An 18,232-nucleotide genomic window follows, 5' to 3' on the forward strand; every position below is an offset into this window, starting at 1 on the left:
TATGGTCACAGGCACAGTTACCAGGATCTGAGGCCACAAAGAAGAGTGGGAGGTGGGGGTTTTAACCTATTCTCCAAAGCACCAGAAGGTGGGACAAAAAGCAATAGATAGAAACTAATCAAAGAGAGAACCAACTTAAAACTAAGGAAAAATTCCTGACAGTTAGAACAATTAATCAGTGGAATGACTTGCCTCCAGAAGTTATAAGTGCTCCAACGCTGGGGTTTTTTAAGAAGAGATTTGACAATCATTTGTCTGAAATGATATTTGATACCCTGTTTGAGCAGGGGGTTGGACTAGAAGACCTCCAAGGTATCTTCCAACTCTGTTTTTCTGTTCAGTGTAAGAGAGATGTTACATACTTTCATTGGAAATGCAATATTATAGAATTGATATTTCTCATTAATTTTCAAATTATTTTTTTAAAAAATTATGTCATAGGTTTTTAAATTCTCTTTTCTATTCTTGTAATTTTGTTGCTATAATGTAGCATATTGACTAAAATGGCACACATCTTCTTTATGTTTTTTTCTGTTTTTGTAAGCCACTGTGAAATAACTATTACTGAGAAATAACATGGAAAAGCTAAATTAAATCAGAAAGAATCTAAGAATTGAAGCCCTGCCCGGGAGTCGGTCGGCCAGGCAGGCCCGGAAGACGCGCTGGAGACCCGGGCTTGGGGCAGCCATGCCGAGGATGGCTGGCGAGGGTCGCTGCGTGGTGTGCGGGCGAGAGGGGCGTCAGGCCGCCAAGTACCGCTGTCCGGGCTGCCGAGATAGATATTGTTCCGTGCCCTGTTACAAGAAACACAAAGAAGAGTGCACGTCCAAAGTGGATCCAACCACATGGCCTGCAGAGTCAGAGGCTTCCTACCCCATTCAGAGAGAGGAATCACGGAGGACGGAAGGCAGTCCTTGGTCTCTGGATGACATTTTGACCGAAGATGACGAAGGCAATAGGGTGCCTCTGCAGAAACTTCAGCTGTTGAAGGAATCGGAAGAGCTCCGAGACATCCTTTCGAATCCTCACCTCCGCACGCTGCTGCTTACCATTGACCAAGCCAAGGACAAGAGCGTTCTCATGAGAAAATACATGCAGGAACCGGTCTTTGTGGAGTTTGCAGATTGTTGCCTAAGGGTTGTCGAGTCAGAGGGGGAGGAGAAGGAAATTCCAGAGTGAACATCTAAGTAGAGTTAAGTAGAGGTTTCTCCAGCCCTGGAAGACAAGCTAGCAAATTTGGAAATGCTTTGTCTTTTATTTACTGCTGACTGTGTTAGAATCCCTTGGGACAGAATGAGCCAGGCTGCGCCCAAAAACAGTTGATCCAGGCATGGTGTGTGTGTGTGTGTGTGTGTGTGTAATTTTCACAAGCGGAGGTTTTTTGAACTACAAGTCCTTGCCGGTTTCAGAAGGTGGTCGGTTTTGAAAGGGAGAAAGATGGCTTTTATTTTTTAATAAATTCTTTAATAAAGTCTAAAAAAAATAAAAAACAAGAAAGAATCTAAGAATTATTTCTAAATAACATTATCAAGAACATACAAATAGAAAAGGCACTTAGATAAGCAGAGATTAACCCCAAGATTAATAGTAGACCAACAAAGAAGCAGTAAACAGTACCCCAATCAAGGAACTACCAACTTAGACAAACAATCAAACAGTATAAACCACAGCCTAATCAAGGAATGACTAAGAACACTCCTACCAACACTGAAAGGGCAACGTAGTTGCACATAAACAAAGAGCAAACCCCACTTCCTTCTAGCAGTGATGGTGTTACCTACTTGGTTAATGAAACAACTGCAAGGAAACAACCCAGCTCAGAGAGCATCAAGGAAACCACAAGAACATACCATTATAGATCCAGGCATTTGAAAACTTCTCTCCTGCCGTTGCTCTCCGTTATCACACTGGGCTCGAAAGTAGGACAATATCAAACCATGTAGCAAATCATTTATCATTCCAACAAGAGCACTTTTTTATAACTCTCCTTCCTTGTATATTTTCATAAAGAAGCCCAATAAAATACTCTGTAGCTCATTTTAGACAAATTTAGAAAACCATTGAGTACAACACTGTTTTTTTTATAAAGTAAACTAGAAAATGCAAAGTGCATCACTTAAGTAACAGTGCAATGGGTGACCATCTTGACAGGCAATTTAGAGAATAAAAGATATAAATTGTGTTTAAAATGGAATTTGTCAGTTGGTCAGCTTTCTTCCAAAGAACGCCATGATGAAAACAGCCAAGGGGAATGCTAACACATCAAAGGTTTCTTAATGTTTTTTTTACCACAGTAAGAATGTCAAAGGAGTGAACATATACTGCAGTTCCTCACTGATGTACTTTAACTGCAGTCATAGAGGCTAAATATAGATCAGCTGAAGTATGTCCAATATTTAATTTGGAAATGTAGAAAAATATCTAAGTCACTGTGCACACCAGTGACAGGAAAAAAAACCTTCACTGACCCATAAAAAGATGCTCAATTAAAAAGTAATGATGGCTTGATCCTGATAGAAAAGGATCAACAAACAGCCTGCAGTTTCTCCATCCCTTCACCAAGAGATCAGTGTTCATACTCTTATTTCCCTGAGATATTGACTTTAAAATCTTAGGCTGTATGTTCAAAGTTTTGTTTTTAGTTTTCCCCTGTATTTGTAATGACAATAGTGACGATTGCCTTAAAGTTATTGTTGTTATTATTGTTATTGTGAACCACCCAAAATTGCATAAGATGGGTAGTTACATAGACCTTTTAAAATACATCAAATAAAATTATCATCATCATAATTTATGCAGCCTCCTGGCCCTGCAACTTTTAGAACTTACTAGACAACCTGTACCTCCTTGGGTCATTACTTCAGAGATATTTAATTTAATAATTTAATTAATAATTTAATAATTTAATTTGTATACCGCCCTTCTCCCGAAGGACTCAGGGCGGTGAACAGGGCAATACATAATAAAAACAGGATACAAAAATTTAAAAGTAATTAAACAGCAATGTCCATAAATAAATTAATACACATTAAGAGTTAAAACCGATTTATAAAACCCAACCCCATCCCATCAGGCCAGGCCGGATTGTTCAAAAAGGAAGGTTTTGAGATCGCGCCGGAAGGAGCGAAGGTCGGGGGCCGTCCGGAGCTCAACCGGCAAGCGGTTCCATAGGTCTGGCGTGCCCACAGAGAACGCTGTCCCCCTGGGGGCCACCAATCGACATTCTTTGATCGGAGGCACCCAGAGGAGGCCCTCTCTGTGGGAGCACACTGGACGGAGGGAAGTTGATGCCGGCCGCAGGTGTTGCCGTAGGTAATCCGGACCCATGCCATGTAGGGCTTTGTAAGTCATCACTAACACCTTGAACCTCACCCGGAGGGCAACCGGCAGCCAATACAGCTTGCGGAGCAAAGGTGTAACATGGGAGTATCGGGAAACCCCCAGCACAACTCGCGTGGCTGCATTCTGCACCAGTTGGAGTCTCCGAGTGGACTTCAAGGGCAGCCCCATGTAGAGAGCATTACAGTAGTCTAGACAAGAAGTCATGAGCGCATGAGTGACTGTACGCAAGGCATCCCGGTCTAGATAGGGTCACAACTGGCACACTAGGCGAACCTGGGCAAAGGCCCCCCTAGTCACAGCTCCGATATGCTCTTCTAAAGAGAGCTGTGAATCTAGAAGGACCCCCAAGTTGCGCGCCCTATCTACGGAGTGTAATAGCTCACCCCCCATGGCCAGAGATGAGATAATCGGAATTTCCCAGGATGCCGGCACGAACAGCCACTCCGTCTTGTCAGGGTTGAGTCGAAGCCTGTTCCTCCCCATCCAGACCCGGACCGCCTCCAGGCAGCGGGACATCACGTTGAGGGCATCACTGGGGTGGTTTGGGGTCGAAATAAAAAGCTGGGTATCATCAGCATATTGATGATACCCAACTCCAAAACCACGAATGATCTCACCCAGCGGCTTCATGTAGATGTTGAACAGGAGAGGCGAGAGAACCGATCCCTGAGGAACTCCACAAATGATAGGTCTCAAGGTCGATCTCTGCCCCCCTGCCAACACCGACTGCGAACGTCCCAGAAGGTAGGAGGAGAACCACTGGAGAACTGTGCCTCCCACTCCTAACCCCCTGAGACGTCACAGCAGGATACCATGGTCGATGGTATCAAAAGCCGCTGAGAGGTCTAAAAGGACTAGGACAGAGGAGCAGCCCCTGTCCCGAGCCCGCCAGAGATCATTCACCAGCGCGACCAATGCCATCTCTGTGCTGTACCCGGGCCTGAAACCCGATTGGTACGGGTCTAGATAATCAGCTTCATCCAAGAACAAAGGGAGCTGTTGCGCCACCACGCTCTCAACAACCTTCGCCAGAAAGCGAAGGTTGGAGACCGGACAAAAGTTGTTTAATATTGCTGGGTCCAAGGCAGGCTTCTTGAGGAGGGGTCTCACCACTGCCTCCTTCAAGGCGGCGGGAAAGCTACCCTCACTCAAAGAGGCAGTAATCACTGCCTGGAGCCAGCCTCGTGTCCCATCCCGGGCCGCATAAGTCAGCCAGGAGGGACAAGGGTCCAACAAACAGGAAAACTTTATCTAAACAGGAAAACTGTCATAGATTGTTAAAAATGAAGTTCACGTGATTGCAGCAGCAACACAGCAGCACCCAGTAACACTGAAGCAGCCTCAACATTCCCAAATTTCATTTCCTCAGGAGTCATGCATTCTGGATTTGGGACACTTTCTCTAAGTTAGCCCATTTGAAATACTCTGTTTCAAAAATTCTTGCCTTTATGATGCACTGTTTTGTCCACTTAAAGGTCATGATAATGAGTTTTAGTAATATATAGATGGCTAGGGAAATCAGTCTCCTTTCCTTTTAGAAATTACATACCAAGCACAATCCATAATTTAAATCAATTTTATTGAAAATAAAAGGAAAATATGACACTCCTTTTAGTTTAAGGTAGTCATACAAAAAATAGTAGAGATAAAATTACAAATCTGTTAAAATCAGCTCCCAAAACATCACAAACATTTTAAGATCCCCAACCACCGATCCACAGACCTGTATCTGTCCGTAGCCTGTTAGGAACCAGGCTGTGCAAGAGGCAGGCAAGCAAGTGAAGCTTTATCTGTGCATGTGTGGGATATAGGTTGCATGTGAAACCACCACAAGCCCGGTCCAGAGAAATATCATCTTCCACCAAACTGGTCCCAGAAAGCTTGGGGACCACTGCCGTACATGGATGTGCCAGAACATTCAAACATTAGTGGACTCCCATGAGAACTGTGAAAGTCATCGTATACCTGAGAGCCATGTGATCCACTGGCACCAGGGAAATGCCAGTTAGTCCACTCTAGGCATTGAGGTTCAGCCAGATGACTTGGAAAGATTTACCCTCTCTTGGCCAATCCAGCTCACAGCTTCTTAACATATGAAAATACAGCGGACAGAAGTAATCTGTATGTGCTCTGAGCAATGGAACAAAGGGTGGAATACAATCTAACAAATAAAATGAAATATAATTAATGAAATATTACACTTCTCTGTCAAAATATTAATAAATGAAAAGCAAATTCTCTATTTTCTCTACCTAGTTCTAAGATTGGACTGATCAACATCAAAGATTATTTCTCAAGAGAAACTGGCACCCAACTTTTTAAACAGAAAAACTAAAAATTATTTCTTCTTAACAAATCTTGAATTGGTCAACATATTAAACATCTGATTTCTCTTTCCTTAGAAATGTTTCCTCTAGCACTAATATTAATTATGAGCAAACCTGAAGGAGTTTCCCCATGGTACAACGGAATGCTTCGCTGAGGCAGATAAATCAAAATTCTGCAATTCTTTATTTAAATAAAAGCAATATAATTTTACTGATGTCACCATTAAATGCTAGAGCCCTTCAGGTTGCCCATAGGATCTGCATGAAGAAAGATAATCCCTGTCATCAATAACTGAATGTTTCTATCTTCTTTATCTAGCCCTAGCCCTTAGAGACTTTCTAAGGCAGTTGCAGCTGCAATGAAAGTTGAGATTTTCTGGCTTTAAATGGGAAGGTGGTGGCCATTAGGGACTTAATGACATCATTGGAAGTGCTGTTGGTCTGTAAGTGGGGCTTCTTAACATTGCCCACGAAGGCAGAACTTTGAACAGATGTCTAGAGCAGCATCACTGGGCAAAAGAGGCAGGGTGTCCACAAATACTCCAGGGCTGGCTTATCACGTTTCAAAATAAGTAAAAGAATACATACTGCCACCGTGTGCTGCTGTTAACATTATCTTTTAATGAGAATCACAGTAGCAGAGAGGGCACTTATCCAGCGGGAAGCTCTTTCCATCATGTGCCTCCTGGTAATCTGCTGTCTAGTGGCAGTTTGGGGAAGAGTTAATGTGTAAATAATAGTGTTCTGGGGACCTTGGGGGTCAAGACCTCATTCTGTTGCTGGAGGATGGTTTGAATGAGACTGTACCACAAACGAATGTGGGCATCACTTCTATAACAAAAGGGCATCAATGTCTGTTAGTCTGGTTGGCGCAGCTGGATTGGGGACCGGTTCCTGTTGCCGATACGTTCCTGTTTGCTCCTTATTTGATATATTTTATTGCTTGGCATGAGGTGCTAAGGGATAGATTAGTGTAGGCACAGTGCTAATATGCCTAACTCTCTTTATACTGCTAAGTAAAGTGGAAGGAAAGAATAAAAGAGGACAACAAGCAATTTAATTTTAATTTAATTTAATTTAATAATATTTCTATACTGCCCTTCTCCCGAAGGACTCAGGGCGGTGAACAGGGCAAGAATAAAAATACAAGATTACAAAAGTTAAAACAAGATTAAATAAATGCCCATATACTAAAATACATCTTAAAAACCCAATAAAATAACAATAACAAACCCCCCCAATCCCCTCGTCAGGCCAGGCCAGCTTGTTCAAAAAAATATGTTTTTAGCTTGCGGCGAAAGGAGCGAAGATCGGGCGCCGTCCGGAGCTCAACCGGTAGCTGATTCCATAGCTCTGGGGTGCCCACAGAGAAGGATCTCCCCCTGGGGGCCACCAGTCGACATTCTCTGACCGGTGGCACCCTGAGGAGGCCCTCTCTGTGGGAACGCACAGGGCGGAGGGAAGTCGATGCCGGCAGCAGGTGTTCCCTAAGGTACTCCAGACCCCTGCCATGTAGGGCTTTGAACACCATTACTAGTACCTTGAATCTCACCCGGAAGGCAACTGGCAACCAATGCAGCTCGCAGAGCAAAGGTGTAACGTGGGAGTATCGGGAAACTCCCAACACAACTCTCGCGGCTGCATTCTGTACCAGTTGGAGCTTCCGGGTGGTCCTCAAGGGCAGCCCCATGTAGAGAGCGTTGCAGTAGTCTAGTCGAGAGGTCACGAGCGCGTGAGTGACCGTGCATATATCATCCCGGCTTAGATAGGGCCGCAACTGGCGCACCAGGCGAACCTGGGCAAAAGCCCCCCTAGTCACAGCTCCTATGTGGTCTTCCAAGGTGAGCCGTGAATCTAGGAGGACTCCCAAGTTGCGAGCCCTATCTACGGGGGGTAATAGTTCACCCCCCATAGCAAGAGGTGGAATATCCGAATAAACCCGGGATGAAGGTATGCAAAGCCACTCAGTCTTGTCGGGGTTGAGTTGAAGTCTGTTCCTCCCCATCCAGACCCGAATCGCCTCCAGGCAATGGGACATCACGTTGAGGGCATCACTGGGGTGGTTTGGGGTCGAAAGGAAAAGCTGGGTATCATCAGCATACTGATGATACCCAACTCCAAAACCATGAATGATCTCACCCAGCGGTTTCATATAGATGTTGAACAGGAGAGGCGAGAGGACCGACCCCTGAGGAACTCCACAAACGAGAGACCTCGCGGTCGACCTCTGCCCTCCTGCCAACACCGACTGCGAACGTCCCTGGAGATAGGAGGAGAACCACTGTAAGACCGTGCCTCCCAATCCCCTGAGACGCCGCAGCAAGATACCATGGTCGATGGTATCGAAAGCCGCTGAGAGGTCTAATAGGACTAGAACAGAGGAATGTCCCCTGTCCCGAGCCCTCCAGAGATCATTCACCAGCGCGACCAATGCCGTCTCCGTGCTGTGCCCGGGCCTGAAACCCGATTTGTACGGGTCTAGATAATCCGCTTCATCCAGGACCAGAGGGACGGATAGACTTGATTAGAGTGACAATGGGTGACCATTAGAAAACCAAAAGGACCAGCTTGGAGACAGATCATCCTGAAGGGAAAAAATTCATTTATGTCATCACTATTAGTTAACATCAATTTGATGGCACATAATCATTACATAATTCAGCCCAGAATTTAGGTCTTAAATCATAGCAATCGTTAAGCAGATCACTGCATGACCTGACTCGAATTTATGACAGCATCCTGGCTTTCCCAGGCATGATTATTAAGTAAACTTGCAGGTCATTAAGTAGACAAAGAGAAAACTGCCTGCTGAAAGGTTTCATTAGTAAGAACCAAACAAGGGTATCTGATCTTGGACTGATCACAGAAAATGATCAGAATGATTTGTGATAAATAAGAAACTGTGTACTTTCTATGAGTAAATTACAAAAACAGATTGTTAACAGTGTGCTTTGAACTAACTTCGCTGCTGTTTAACCCGTTAACTATTTTTTTTCAAATACATAAAGTATGACAGATGTAGAAGCTTATAAATTTTGGACCTGCTTTACAAGAGGGGAAGCTATTATTGTTGCAATAGATTTGTCAGTGTTCAACTAGAGGAGATAATATATGTTTTTAATTCACATTGTTAAAGTATTTTTTTGGTCTAGTTTTGTTTTGTTTTCTGTTTTTTTATCTTTTATCTTTTGTATTTTAATCTTTTGAATTAAAAAAACCCTGCCTCCTGAAGTGGGGCAGGCAGCTCCCTCTCTCTACGTAGAAGGGAACTGCAGTGCTGAGAAAAGAAACTCAGATCTTCCTGAAATCAATCATCCAAACAGTGCTTTTGCTCTCAAAGAGACTGGTGAAGAAGTCCATTCCTGAGGGATCGCTTTCACCCAGGCTTCTTGACAGCAAAAATGCTGCTGTCAGAGAGACTCTACCCAATGCTGGTCATATGCTTGGCCATGGGCCGCAAGTCCCTTTATTCAGTCCCATCATAATTTTAAATGGTTGTTAAGCGAGGACTACCTGTACGTTATTTATGTGTAAACTGATCTTTCTAAGAAGATGCAGAGGAAATGATTTCTATGTTAAATGGGGAGGCTTTTTAATAACAAATTATGTACATGTTTGGCTTGGGAAATTTATATCCACTCATATCAGTTTACTGGATGGTCAGAAGATTGTTTTACAAGCATATTTCTCGATAATGTTGCTCTGAAGGCTTTAATGATGGACTGAGTTAAAATAGTGACATTTTCTGGCATTTATATAGTTTACAACTTGTTCTGAAAATAGGAATGCTGTCATATTTCAGTACTATCTTATTTCAGTAATGTGTAATATTTTATAGACATTTTAATCCAATCCATATCCTAAAAAACTCTAAGGTAATATATATGGCTCCCTTGCAATAATCCTGTAAAATACATTTAAGATGAAAGCATTTAATTCTCATGAGCCAAGAGAATGTGGAAAAACAATATACATGCTGGCTTTATGTATGGTGATGAGCCATGATGTGGTATGTTTGACTTTGGTTTGGTGTATGAAAACTGAACGCATCTGGTTTCAAAATATTCAACACTCCATTGTTAGATCATGCAACAAAACATAAGCAAGTGTCTCACATGCAGGTTCCCAACACCCTGAAACTGTTATTTGTTAAAGTTTGGGATTGTGTTAAGGATCGACATGGAAATAATTTAGGACAAAAACAAGACTCCTCCCCCCAACTCTCCTGTCCTTAAAACTTGAGAAAAACGGTCTCCAAAGGCCTGTCAGAGAATTTTGTGATTGCTCCCATTCCTCATTCAATTTAATTCAATACAGATAGAAGCAATAGAACAAAATTGAACTAGAGATACTCACTCCTCAATATATGATCATAATTGAGCCCAAAATTTATGTTGTTAAGTAAGTTTTGTCCCATTTTACAACTTTTATTGCCACATTTGTTAAGGGAATCACCGAAGTTGTTAAATTAGTAACATGGTTATTAAGTGAATCTGACTTCCCCATTGACTTTGCTTGTCAGAAATTTGCAAAAGGGGATCACATGACCCTGGGACACTGCAACCATCATAAATATGAAGTAGCTATTAAGCATTTAAATGTAAATCACATGGCCATGGGGATGCTGCAATGGTCGTGTGAAAAATTATCATAAGTCACTTCTTTCAATGCAATTGTAACTTTGAACAGTCACTAAATGAAATGTTGTAAGTCAAGGACTACCTGTAGTGTCTTAGCCTTTAAAAGGGCTGAATTCAACAAAGTTAGAGAGAGATTGGGAAGGATTCCATGGATGAAAATCTTAAAACAGAAAACAACTCAAGAAAGTTGGAAAACTCTGAAAAATGTGATTATAAAAGCCCAGTCCGTCACAAGACTGCCAAAAAAGAAAAATAAGAAATCCAAGAAGAAACCAGCATGGCTGCATAAAAACACTCTGATAAACTGAAAGACAAAAAGAATAAGTATAAAAAAATAGAAAGATGGAACTTTCACAAAATGGAACTTTCACTAGATAAAAGTTGTCCAATACTATGGTCCAAGGATGGCCTCTTGAGAAGAGGGAGACGCCAACACTTCCTTCAGGGCAGTTAGTACCATCCATTCCCGCAAAGCATTAATCACGGACCCAACCACTTTCCAGAGGTCTTAACCAGCTAAGAGAGACATGGATCTAGAACACAGATGGCCAAATTCACAGTCTCAAGGGCCACTTTTTCAAGAGCAACTGGCTTAAACTCCTCTCAGATAACAAGGCTCAGATGCGTCTCCATCATCTCTACCCAGCAGTCCAAACAAAGATGAGCAACTTCACCTGACAGATGCCAAGAATATTTCTCACAGAAATCCTGCAAGAACATCTTGGACCTGGTTCCCACAACAGAGCTGCTAGTTAACTATCTGCAATATACTAAGACAAAGTAATTTTACTTCACCACTTTATCGCCACAACCTAAGCCTAATACAAGTATTGCCATAAAGTAGTACTGGGTGTCAGTTTTGCTCCATCAGTGCTCTAGGGGTCTCTTATGTCTTTTCATTTTTTTTGAGCCACTCAATAAAATATGGGGTTCCATAAGATCCATATACACAGCATGATTCGATCCATGGCCTCATCACTTGCTCAACAAAGTTGTGATTCTTCATGTGCACTGATGTTACTAAATACATTTGGCAATAGCGATCAAGTTTCTAACAGGCACAGGAAGTGATCTAACAAGTCTTTCAGCAAAAAACAAGAACAAGTCTCCTGTTTCTATATAGGTAACCTAGCACTTAATATTGTCAATACAACACATTTATTCACTGCACATGTAACTTGTCAAGCTACAAGAAAATTTATTAGAAACAAGTTAAGGTCTTTTGAAATATGTAGTTGGAAGGGTATTCTCTCTCTTTCTCAGGACACTGACAATAGGATTAAGCAATGCTTTTTTTGTAAAAGAAAAAGGTGCCGGAACTCACACGTCATACAACCCGCCTTGCCTACCCTATAAGGTAGGGTAGAGAAAAAGGTGCCGGAACTCCGTTCTGAGCGTTCTATGACAAAAAAAGCCCTGGGATTAAGTAATTAATTCAAGTAACACTGTGGCTGAGATCAACTGTTGCTGCTATTCTGGCCTCAAGAAATTTTGACAGTAAGTAAAGCTTAATATTATAAATATAATAATAAATAATTGGCTATTGTTAGTTTCTGTATGACAAAGCATATCTTATTTTTCAGAAGCAAGTTTTGATTTTATTACACACATTTTGTCATTCTGTGCTCTTTAAGATTACAAGTGAGTTCAGGGTTAAACATATTTCTTAGGGTCTTGCGGAAGAACAGGGTAGAACAACAGCTAATGACCCTCTTTTACCGGTCTACTATAGAGAGCGTCCTCTCATATGGTATTGTGGTTTGGTATGCTGGTCTGACAGCCGCGGACAGGAAAGTATTACAGAGGGTAGTGAGCACAGCACAAGACATTGTGGGCTGTTCCCTGACACCACTGGATGACATCGCCAGGGCTCGTTGCTTTGGAAGAGTGAGGAAAATTCTCAGGGATGACTCACACCCTGGACGGTATCTCTTTACTCTCCTACCATCCGGCAGGAGATATAGGAACATAGCCAGCCGTACCAACAGGCTGAAAAATAGCTTTTATCCGTGGGCTGTTAGGCTTTTAAATGGGACATAATCTTATGCAGAATTGACTTGGGAGGCCGGTGTGTGGTGTAGTTGGTTCACATGGTGTGGTGGGATGGAGGGTTTGTTGTCACTGTGTGTTGGGGGGAGAGAGCACGGTGGGGGGAGGCTCAGTTAATCTCAATGTACACATGTTGTACTTTGACAATAAAGGTTTATTATTATATTATTATTATTTCAAATAGTTATAATGCATGGCGGGGGGGGAAGATTCATAGGTAACTTCCCATTTAATTGGATTCAGAGGTGGAAGAAGGGGCTACTTAATTTTTTGCCAGCTTTTTTTTAAAGGTATTTTATTGATTTTCCAATTTTACATGTAAGTATTTAGAAGGCAATGTGGTAATTGGGTTAAACAACAGTTCAGTAATACAATCTTTAGTAGATATCTTAGGTTACATCATCAAGAATTTCTTCTCTGTTTCCCTTAACATTTGCTATTTCATAATTAAGCTAATAAATTTCTAATTCTATCAAAATCCAGTATAAACTTCAATATTGCATTTATAAATACATTTTTGGCTTATACGTATCTTAATAGATCTCAATTAACAATCAATGTCCTGTTGTTAATTTTTATCTAGTTTTAATTTTTAATTACGTATTTCCAGTTTGATCTTTAATATCCATAGTATTTAGCTTTCAGGTAGCCCAAATTTCCTTTATTTCACTTCATAAAAATTATAATGTCTAGCATACACATATTAGTTACTTAACTATATTCTTATTCTATTCCATAAACATTTTCTGCTTCCCACCCTAATATATCACCACCAAGTTTTGGGTCTTGCTCATTTGCTGGTCGCACTGCTGCCTAGCAGGATCCATTCTTAAGCTCCTGGACATTGTTGCTGGTTTTAGAATTCTTCCAGCTTCTAGTTAGCAACATCTCTTCTATATCAAGAACCAATAAGAACAGGATCAAAGGCATTAAAGAGCTCCCAGCATAATATACTCATCAATAAATGGGAGATAAAACATATACGTATATTCTGTATCAGGATTCTTTTTCCTGGCAGTAAACCTGACAACAAGACTAGGAATCTAGTTTTCTTGTTTGAGAATCACCATTATGGCTTGACACCTGCTATTCAAAATCTGCACAAAAATGCTAGAAAAAATAATTCATCAGACTGGGTTCTGATACAATTAGTTTGCTGATGATCCACAGTTTTCCATATCCACTGTGGGTTGAGGTGGAGATGGAAATCTAAATCTATTATATGGAGACTTGTTAGTGCTATGCTAACCATAAAGTATTACAAACATATGGTATATCAGCTTTACTAAATTGACCAGACAGGAAATCTGACTAGATAAGCTAATTCTATGTTATTTTAAAGCTATATTAGCAAAATCTTGCAAATCCAAATATATATTTCTCTTGCCATCTCCTTTACAGTTCAAGAAACTAGGGAGGATCCCTTTTGAGCCTCTTGCCCCATCCACTATCCAGCTGTGGGCTATGCTCTCTCTAGGATTGTTGCCTAGGCAGAACCTCTTTGCCCTATCTCCCAGGATCTTTCCTATATACCATTACATGGTATCACCATAGCAAATCAAATAAATCCCTCCAAAACATCTTAAATAAGCCAAAAGACCGAGTTGCTCAAAATGAAAAAAGAAATGTGATACCTACAACATACAATGTAAAGACGATAACAGCTGCTATGCAGGATAAACAGGCAGAAGACTAGCAGAGTGCATCCATGACCAACAACTAGCAGTCATATGATGTGATAAAATCACTTCTTAATCTCACAACACAAGGCCAAATTCAACTATAGTTTCAGCTGGGAAACTGTGAGCATTCTAGAGATCAAGCTAAATACAAAAATACAAGGGAATTCCTGGAAGCTTGACATTCCAAAATGTTTTGACAGCCATCAATAGTCACATAGAAACAAACCACATTTACATACCATTCAAAAAGACTAAGCTAAAAAACTAAGAAGAAAAGAAGAAGACTAGAACACATCCTTTCCAGCAGCCAATACCCAGATAAGCAGGGATTAACACCAGGCAAACAATCAGGCAGGAACCAATACCATAATCAAGGAACCACCAAGAAGAAAAATTATAGACAGGGTGGCCAATAAAATTCAAGATGAAGTTTTTAGAGTTTTATTGGGATAGATATATTTGGACAGGTGTATTATCCTGCACAAGTACACAGCTGATTTAAAGAACTGCAAGCAGCTGCTCTGCTTTTGGCACATGGTCCAAAGCACTATTTTGTAAACAAATGTGAAGTGCCTTGCAGCTCTGGGACATATTAAAATACAAAATATAGTATTTTACATTTCTCAGCTTCCATGGAAATGGTCAATTATATAAAGAGTCCAGGATTCTCTAACAACCCTGCCATTAATAAAAAACCAAAACAAAACTGTTCTTAGCTCCTTCTCCTGTAGAGTCCAATATCTGTTTAAATGAATTTGTAATGTAGATGTGATTTTAATTTCAAAATTTCTAAACAAGCAAGGAAATAACTACTCAGATATGTCTTCTCTGTGTTTCAGGACTGTCAACATCCAAGGTTCTCACACATGATGGACCTAGAAACAAAACCATTTTGCCAAGAATACCTAGCACAAAGAGGTACAATAGTGAAGCCATATTACTGGCTAACAATGAGCCAAAACTGTACTAAGTGTCCTTATCACATACATACAGGGGAAGAAGCACGAGTTCCTTACACAGAATTTCAAAACGCTTTTGGATTTCCATATGGGCCAATGGATTACCAAAATAAACACCTTCTCTTTTATGAGTTGAGACATGTATCAGGTAAATTAATTCAAAAGGGCCAAGTGACAAACTGTGTAGAATACAACATCCATCCAGAGTCAATGCTATTTGAAATGGATGGTTATTTAGACTCAGTTGTGCACAATTGGGGAAACATTGCCTATATAATTCTTTATTCAAATTATTCTCCTTGTAATGAGGCAGAGCATGGGTGTATAAGCAAAATTTACAGTTTTTTAATGAGGCATCGAGACATCACACTCTGCATTTATTTCTCACAGCTGTATCACACAGAGGAGGATTTCCCTGTGTCCACCTGGAATTGTGAAGCCTTGCAGAGTCTTGCCAGCATGTGGCCTCAGGTGACACTGAATCCTCTCTGTGGTGGACTTTGGCATTCCCTCCTCTATAATTTTGTGAGTTCTATGCCACAAGCAAGATTCTACCACCCAATTTTGCCTATAAGAACTCTGGCTGATAAAAAAAATGCAACACAAATTCGCAGTATAACAGGAATGAAATTGCCTTTTGTTAACACCTTGTCTCAGCCAATTTATGGAACTTCAATTGCTGCAGCAAGTTTGCAAAACTATTACTTATCAAACTCAATCTATCCAGCAGAAGTGACAGGTAAAAGAATGGCTCCAATGGGAATGTCACCATTTCATTTCACGCCTCCCCTTAATACTTTGCCCCCTTTATACAAGAAACCTAGAAACATTATCAGACACTTAAACATGCCAAATGAGTCATTAAGCAAATTAATACCAAAGGAAAGATCTCCACAGGGGAAAAACATTATCAAACAACTATTAAACAAATCTGCAGAACTTGAAGGCTACAGAAAGAAAAAGGATTAAATTTATGTCATATAAAATTGGAATGCAGGACTGGGCAATTCATAGGAAGGAATAGCTACAGCGGTGAGTTAAGAGTATGGAGAAGAACACGAACATTTCCCCCCAAAATGTAATTTATATATTGGGAAAAGACATGGAGTATCAACTGCAAGCAACTGAAAAGAAGACAGGGAGGCAATCTTTTGTTTTTTCCACAGGAGCTACTGTTAGTAACAGCAGCAAAGCAATGAGCAACTATAAAGATTGTTTCTCAAACTGATAAGAATTTCAGTGACTGCTACCTAAAATCAGAGTACAGATCTTCTCTCCCCCCATCCACCGAAATCTGAAAAATCAACCTTGCCATACCACAACGAAGCTATGAAAAAATTAATCAGAAGTCCCTAATGTAAAAAAATTTATTTTGATTCTAAAGAAAAGACAGTTTACTTTATAACAGTCTTATTTTCTTCTCAGTAAAGTTTGCCTATGAAAATTCTGTGGGATTCTGCTTGGAAAAAAGTTTTACTTTTGGTTGGCAGCTGTCAACAGTTGGAGAGTAATCTTCTGTCTTCAACTTCAGTAGGCAATTTCTTTCAGGCCAAAGATATCATTTGATGTTGTTTATATGTTGATGAATACATAAAAAATGGGCAACATATCTGAGGTGAAGGCCACTCTCAAAAAAGGGAAAAAATAGTATGGCTCAAATGCTTTTTTATGTGTGTTGTAAAGTTGCCATCTTTGTGATGATGCTATAATTAATTATGAAGTGGGTGATAATTTTTTTCTATTTTTTTTTCTGGTCATGGACTGCAATAAACTAACTATTCTAAACTGAACATCTTTATAGGAAAAACACCCTGCATGGCATGTTCCTACAGCACCTCACATAATTATTTTTCAAAATGTGTTTTTGGATAATCAAGAATGCTACAGTAAATAGCTTTCTAGCTTCTGTTAATCTGTGTTAACTAAAAAATGGCTTGTGGAAGTTCCTGTAAAACTAAAATCTATACAATCTCTCTAGGTCAGAAATAAACAAAATAAGAGGAATGTTCTCTTTGAAACAAATTTTGGCAGAAATGATGGCTGCTTCTATGAGCAGCAGAAAAGACCATCAGGTTGTATGAAACTGATCCACAAGCCATATATTACCAACTCTGAATTAAAGCATAATGATAGCTTAACCTCTTTTCTTTTATCGTATTTTGATAAGTTATTCTTTGCTTTGATAGACTGTTCCATTGTTGTGCTGTGAACTAATCTTGATCATAATGAAAGACAACTGAAAAATGGATTAAATCAGAGGTCCCCAACCCCCAGTCCATGGACAGGCACCAGGCCACGAAACTGGGCTGTGCAAACAAAGCCCCATCCATGGGATGCAGGCAGCACATGAAACCACATCCCCTCCAGTCTACAGAAAAACCTCTTCCCACAGAACCGTTCGCTGGTGCCTAAAAGGTTAGGGGCCTCTGGATTAAATAAATAAAAACTCATTAAAGCTAGCAATCATGCTCGTCTTAAATTAGTGTTTGTTAATTCTTCTGACTCTTTCTATAAATGCACTGAACTTTAGAAAATAGGCCAATTCATGTTTGGTTAAGTTCAATCCAGTACATAAAAACCTCTACTCTAACAAATAGTTGGGGGGAAATTATCTTTTTTAAGAAATTATTAGGAAATTATCTTTTTTAATTTGCTAAATCTTTCAACTTATCTTAATTTAGGAAGTAATTTAAATAGAGGGAATGTCTATCTAAATATCTAAATCATACATAAATCATATAAAATCATACAGCCCCATTTTTTTGTTCAATTAAATTTAATCCTTTTGTTATCCCCTTAAATCACTATATATTTTTGCTATTCTTTTTTAAATGGCAGATTACAAGCAGAAAGATTTGGTGAAAAAGGCATATGTACATTTTTAATAGCAATATCAAAAAGCAGTCGGAAGACATTTCACCAGGACATTCTGCCACTGAACTAAGGCCTATTATTATTGCTTAAGAGATTCAACAATACAGTATTTCTTGAGGATTTTCCCACACTGAACATTGGTGAATTACCTCCTGCAGAGTTTGGATGACTTCAATGTTTTTGTTCAAGACTACTGTGGGAAAACTGGCTTGTTCCCCAGCTTCCTAAGATACATGTCATTGAATGCTTAGGAAAGATGTGGCCAAGAAGTTCATCTGTGCCAAGGAAAACCTTTGTGGCGGGCAAAGACCTGCTGCTTTCCTCAGACATAGTCCAGGTTCCACTGAGGCAAGAGTGCC

The 18,232-nt window shown here is 40.3% G+C and overlaps 2 protein-coding genes across 2 annotated transcripts; both read left to right on the forward strand.

The window, feature by feature from the left end:
- The first annotated feature begins 567 nt into the window (after nt 1-567).
- Nucleotides 568-1,470, forward strand: LOC310637499 (zinc finger HIT domain-containing protein 3-like). The gene has a single exon (XM_083357951.1). The coding sequence runs from the start codon at nt 688-690 to the stop codon at nt 1,177-1,179; it is 492 nt and encodes a 163-aa protein (XP_083214077.1). The 5' UTR covers nt 568-687; the 3' UTR covers nt 1,180-1,470.
- A 10,248-nt stretch (nt 1,471-11,718) lies between these two features.
- APOBEC4 (apolipoprotein B mRNA editing enzyme catalytic polypeptide like 4) lies at nt 11,719-15,968 on the forward strand (the record flags this gene model as incomplete). Its single annotated transcript, XM_083358153.1, has 2 exons — nt 11,719-11,806; nt 14,880-15,968. The coding sequence occupies exon 2, from the start codon at nt 14,907-14,909 to the stop codon at nt 15,966-15,968; it is 1,062 nt and encodes a 353-aa protein (XP_083214279.1). The 5' UTR covers nt 11,719-11,806; nt 14,880-14,906.
- Between the last annotated feature and the right edge of the window lie 2,264 nt (nt 15,969-18,232).

This window comes from Vipera ursinii, assembly GCF_947247035.1.
Source record: "Vipera ursinii genome assembly, chromosome: 3".
Taxonomy (NCBI): Eukaryota; Metazoa; Chordata; class Lepidosauria; order Squamata; family Viperidae; genus Vipera; species Vipera ursinii.

Coding starts and splice junctions, on each gene's coding strand:
- LOC310637499 (XM_083357951.1), top strand. CDS start 688: ATGCCGAGGATGGCTGGCGAGGGTCGCTGCGTGGTGTGCGGGCGAGAG.